This window comes from Haemaphysalis longicornis, unplaced genomic scaffold (assembly GCF_048455015.1).
Source record: "Haemaphysalis longicornis isolate Haplotype H1 unplaced genomic scaffold, Haemaphysalis longicornis Haplotype H1 scaffold_1, whole genome shotgun sequence".
Classification (NCBI taxonomy): domain Eukaryota; kingdom Metazoa; phylum Arthropoda; class Arachnida; order Ixodida; family Ixodidae; genus Haemaphysalis; species Haemaphysalis longicornis.
In genome coordinates, this window is record NW_027526203.1 from 297,624,067 (window position 1) to 297,630,066 (window position 6,000).

General features: G+C 48.5%; 1 protein-coding gene across 1 annotated transcript in view; it reads left to right on the forward strand.

The window, feature by feature from the left end:
- LOC144159237 (uncharacterized) overlaps positions 1-4,754 on the forward strand; it is a 51,225-nt gene extending 46,471 nt beyond the window's left edge. The window contains exon 8 of the mRNA XM_077690608.1: positions 4,208-4,754. Coding sequence (XP_077546734.1) covers positions 4,208-4,754 — 547 coding nt within the window. The remainder of the gene's footprint in view (positions 1-4,207) is intronic.
- The last annotated feature ends 1,246 nt before the right edge of the window (positions 4,755-6,000 follow it).

Genomic DNA, 6,000 nt, shown 5'->3' on the forward strand with positions numbered 1-6,000 from the left:
GAGTGGGCTCAAGGTCCCCTGAACAGGCCCTCGGCACTTTCATTCCGTCTGCCAATCGACCGCGTGCTTCACGTGGGGTTGTTAGATAACGCGGGTCACGCATGAAATCACATCAGATAACAGATATTTTCATTGTTTATACAGGGACTTCACTGAGAATCTTGTCCGTCGTAAAACCCGGGAACATATAAACAGGCTTCCACTGTATTAAATGCCAACTGCACTCAAAATTTCAAGCTTTTGAAAACATTATTTCTGTAGAGTTTGGCTACAAAGACAGCAAGTCACAAAATATGACAGCTGAAATATGCGTATCTGAGATTTTGAAACCAAAATTGAGAAGAGCATGGCCATTATGGCCAGGCTGAAATGACGTTCCAGCCGGTCCAGCCGTAGAGCAAGCAGCCGCACGCGGCCGACCGGCCGGAGAAAACTTGCACACAATGCTTCGCCCACACCGCAGCCGTAAAAGCGCGCCCAGCGGAGCTCAGCCGGTTCTCCTGAATTGCCGTAGAAAAAAGTGCAGGGCGGGCGTCAATGGCTCTTCCTCTTCATGGATGTTTGCGCATTTCGCCAGCAGGTGACTCAGGATGGAGCCGTTTTAAACGTTTCTAACTAATTGACAACACATTTCACGGGGCTACCGGTCATGTCCCAGTTGGTTTGGTGGTACATACGTACCACTAAACCAACATGGTTTGAAAAAGTTTTTTTTTTTTTAATTTTCACTTTTGTGTTTTCGATTGTGTTACATTTGGACATTCAGGTGTGCCAGTAGCAAAATTGAAACGAAAATTTCAACCAGAAGTTACCGAAAAATGCATTAAAGTTACTTGCGGTTATTGAACTATGTATCTTGAGGCACAGACGCCGTCCGCCATTTGCAATCACTTGGGTGAGTGAAGTTGTCCATGCCCTGCACAATAAATGACCAATAAAAAGCGCAAATACTCGTGGGTACATTGTGTTCTCCTGCGGACTCCTGCCACTTCCCGTTCGAGAGCTTTCCTGGCCTCCGGCGGGTGTGTGTATCGTCTACCTGTTTCCGCTGAAAAAAATACACTTGTGCATCGTGCATTCAATAAATACTACTTGATCCTACTAGGGGTTCCTCGGAAAGGTAAGCACCCCGTGACAAATAATCAACCCATACACCCGTGCGTGAGAGCCGCCAGCGCAGGGAAGGCAGGAGAGCTGCAGAACCAGAAGTGGCCGGAGCAGACAACGTACCCGTGAGTCTTCGCGCTTTTGAACGGTCATCTGTAGGTTAATGATAAAAGTGCAAAGGCTCATGGGTACGCCGTCTGCTCCCGCCTCTTCCAGTTCAAGATCTCTCCTGGCCTCCCGTACGCCGGCAGCTTTTGATGCGCGCGTGTGCGTGTTTACTTGTGTCAGAGAGTGCTTGCCTTTCAAAGAACCTCTAGTAGGATTAACCGTTGTTACAGTTGAACCCCTTTATAAGAGACGTACCGGGAAGCAGTTTCTGTATCTTGTACGAGATGTCTCTTATAAGCAGGGAACCATGTTTTCACTTACTAATCAGACCCTAGTTCAATGTGGGCACCATATGACTAAAATAAGCTCAAGAGAATGCTACCGCATGTTTCAGAAGATTCATTCTAATTTGTTTGACCCCCAGAATTTATGAAACAGTTCTGAATCTTTGTGTGCTTCATGACTATTTACACTGTTTTTTACAACCGATTCTACAAGCTTTTTTTTAGGGGTGTGCGAATATTCGAAACTTCAAATATTCGATTCGAATTTTTTGGTATTCGATTCGATTCGAACGGCACTTGTATTGTTCGAAATATTCGAACCATCCAAAACGAAAAAAAAAAAAAATTCAGGATGTGTCTCAATAGCAAAGTCGCGAAGCATATACACGGCGAACGATACGTGCTTTCACAGACTGTATCGGTGTTTATTCGTGGTTACAGTGGAATCTCGATGATACGATTCTGGGTGATACGAATTTCCGAGAAGTTTCGGCGAAATTGCATTGTTTGCAATGTGAAAAATTTCGGCGTACGAACGGACCTGCGAGGCCACCCGACTGCCGATCAAGCAAATGACGGCTCTCTCTCCCCTGTTTGTCACTCTTTCTCCAGAAATGGCCGGGCTGTTGTTTTCTGCTCGCGAAAACGCGCCGCGCACGCCCCACGCGCGCTGACACCGCCGCAAAACCAGCCAAACCACCCGCACGCTGCACGCAGCGCGGCCGGTGGCAGCAACATGGCGTCGGCTCCGGCCGTGAAGTGGCGCGGGAACTGGAGCGCCCGCTTCTAACCACTCTTTAAAATAAGGCTCAAGGGAGACACGAAGTTGCTTGTGCGTTAAAGGAGCTGATAATGCATGCGAAAACGGTACTATAAAAACATCATCCCCACCGCTAGTGAAAGCGCCCATGAAATATTTGTGGGGGTCTAAGCCTAACCATCTCCGGCGGAGCCAAGCCGGCTGTCTCGATCGCTTCGAAAGTCGTCAGGCTCCTCCATTCTGCCACGCGCGTCGTGCGTCATTTTCTGACCGAGGTAGGCGCGGGTGCGAAATCATCGATGCGGGCGTGAAAATACAGCGTGCGCAAAGCCGAGGTGAGCGATATCGCGTGCAAAAACGCACCATGCGGTTCACGCTTGACTGTTGCGGCGTGTAGCGAGCTTGGGCCACTTGGACATCGCGAGTGAGGAGATGAGCGCGAAGCTTTCCGTGCTCCAGAAAGGACTGCTTTGCGACATGGGGGAAAAGCAGAAAAAAATCAAGAATTTCCTGATGCAAAAGCAAGAAACGAAATAAACGAAAACTTTTTTCAGCGCTCAATTTTTTGGTCTGTGTTGGTTCATACGAATTTCGGATGATACGAATATTTTTCGCGGTCCCGCAATTACAGTATCATCGAGATTTTACTGTATCAGCGCGCGGTAATGTGTACGGATGCCGGCCACTAGTGTCTCAAGTGAGTGGCTGTTTTCAGTATCTGGTAGAGTCGTGACGAGCAGGAGCTCACTGCTCCCCGAACATGTCGAGCAGTTAACCTTTCTTCATGATAACGTTTAAGTGAGTGCAGACCTTAACCTGTTGAGTGCAATGGTACTGTGCAATTCCTAATTTTACTTTATGGGATTTGTTGGGCAGTTTTTGTGTTTCTAGATGGTGAAAACTTTAATTTTACAAAAAACAATAAGTATTCGTATTCGAAAAATATTCGAAAAATATTCGATTCGATTCGAACTTTGTTTTCATTATTCGTATTCGCTTCGAAATTAAAAAATTAATATTCGCACACCCCTACTTTTTTTCCTTTCACTGTTTGTGGAAGATGAATCGTAGATGTTGAGTTCGCAAGCCTGATGAATAGCCAGAGTGCACAGCTTCTTCCGCTGTGTGCTCAGGCTATTCATTACACTTGCAGGGCTCAACATCTGCGATGTTTCTTGATTGGGAGCTACGCAAGTGGGAGAGCCCGCATGTGCGGTCGCGCTCCAATGGATGGCAGTAAGCTTCAACCACTTCTGTAAGTTGCATTTCCATTGGCAGGGCTTCTGAACCACTGTGTGTTTGCTGAAGTTATAATAAATAGCAACTGCAGGCGTCTGTCGTCCACCTCTGTTTCCACAATGGAAGCAACTACAGTTAGTGACTGGTGGCACTGCATCTGAAGTTAAAATGTCTGTTACAAGCGAGGTTATTGGTTAAAGTTCAAGGATGACTTGTCCCTTATAACCAACTGTCTTCTACATCCGATGTCTGTTATTAAAAAGGTCAATTTAATGGGAAAGATAGGGCAGCCAACCATGTGGGTGAATAGTGTCTCTTATACCCATTTGTCTCTTACATCCGTGTTTCTTATAGCGAGGTTCAACTGTATTCATTGAATGCACATGCACGCGTTTTTTTCCCCCCGGTGGAAGCAGGTTAATGCATGCACGTGCGTGTGAAAGCCGCCACCGTACGGAATGCCAGCAGAGCGAACCAGAAGTGGCGGGAGCAGACAATGTACCCATGAGCCCTTAAGCTTTTTAGCGGTCACCTATGTGCGGCTATGATAGGCTCTGCAACTTTTTAATTGAGATTTTTTCCAGCTTTGTTGGTTCAGAAGTTGGCTAGTTAAAATGGACTGAATATCTAATTAATCAAAAGATGAAAAATAGCGTGACACACATACAAAAGTGAGCTACATGCATTTGGACGCCCTCTACCCGATCAGGCCGTCGAGGAACCTTCCCGAGCCAGACGGGTGCTGGGACGAGGATGCCGAAGACTGGGAGAGCTGGCGGCCGCCTGCAAAGGAGCCCATCTTCCGGCCTGTGCCGATTGGAGTGAGGCCTGCGGACCACTGTGGCTACTACGCCCTCAACGCCGCCCAGCGACCCCCCAGGCCCTTCCAGGTGCTGCAGCCTTCGGGAGCGAGCACGGGCCCGCAGGAGACATCTGCCAGGTCCACTCTCAAGGCTGCTGCTGCGTGTCCTGTGGAGCTGAGGGAGTACCCGCGGCCTAGAACCACCATACACTTCCTGCGGGCAGTGCAGCTGCCCTGGCCCGATTCTGAGAGAGACTCCAAGGACGAGCCAGAAGGCTTGGCGATAAGGCTGGCGACCCTGGGGAGGGGGAGGCTCCCTCCTCCCCCTTCCCCCATGAAGGCCTCCAGTCTCCTGATGGGACTCTTGTTTTCGTTTGACAATAAAGAGTTGGAAAAGTCTTTCACATTGGCTCCGGGCCTCCTCTTTTCTTATATTGCCTTTCAACTCTGCTAAAATTTATCGCATTCTTCAAGTAGCTTTCATACGCACTTTTTAATGCTAAGGGCTTCATGTGAATCCTATACAAAATTGTTTATGGCAAGAACAGTCGTTGCTTTAACCCATTAATTCAGGTTTCCATGTGCTGCACTGCAGTTAGTATTGGTTGTCTGAGCTCGGCAGAACATGTTTTGTCACACTATCATGCATCACTTAGAAGTTGGGCCAGCTAGTCCATGTTTCTACTAGAATTAGGCGCGAACAAAATGGACACGGGTAGGGCGTTCAACGTGGGGTGCTAGCTCTTTCTATGGTGCGCATCACCACCCTCCTTGTCCTCTTTCCCCCCCGGGTGGATGGTGTGTAGGCGCTCCGCATACGGGTTTGCGCCTATCTGCCACGCCTAGCACGCCACCCAGGGCGGTCCCTCTTTCTCTGTAGTTCTTCACCCCTTTCCCTTCATTTCCAGTGCAATAAAGATTATTATACATTTGCCCTCAATAGTATTCTAACAAACTCCAGAAACGTTCGGCAGTGTGCTTAATTGCAGTGGAAAGCGGGCGCTGCATGTTGGACAATTGGTTGTCCCACCCAAGGTCTGAAAGACGGATAGCCCTCATCACCCACCGCGATGCGTCTCGCTTCACAAAGCGTCTTGATGGGCGATGTGCATTTTGGAAGTCTCAGGGAAACAGCTTGACATTGCTTTTCAAAATGGCATAAAGGGCAGGCAGGCCGCAACGGAGCAAACATACAAAGACTGCCTTGCAAAACTGCAGCAGAGGCACAGAGAGAGAGAGAGATGAAGGGTGTCCAGCTTGCCACGGGATGGGTAGTTTGGGAATGTGAAGCGGTTGGGGTGTGTGTGTGTGTGGATAAGTTGTATTCTATGGGTGAATGAGTGTGGCTGCTGGGGGGTAGGGGAGGGGAGGCGGGAGTGTTTGTGGGGCTAGTTTGTAGTGTGTGGTGATGTCAGTATCGAGTAAGGCGTTCTGCACGGCTTAGTACAAGGGCAAAAAATGCAGCAGCGTGGGAACTGAGCCCAACCTGTATTTTATTTTCACAATCCCATTTTATTACCTAGACTGCCTTAATCTATACAGGAACGTTCACGCTGCTTTTGTAACAAATATGTGGCTCAGTCAAGCACAAATTGCAGCACGACCACTGTGCCCTTGCAGGAATTCTGCCAACTTCCAACATTGCGTTGGAACCCTGCCACCATGCTGCACTGCCTGCCGTTGCACTACCCCAACCAAAG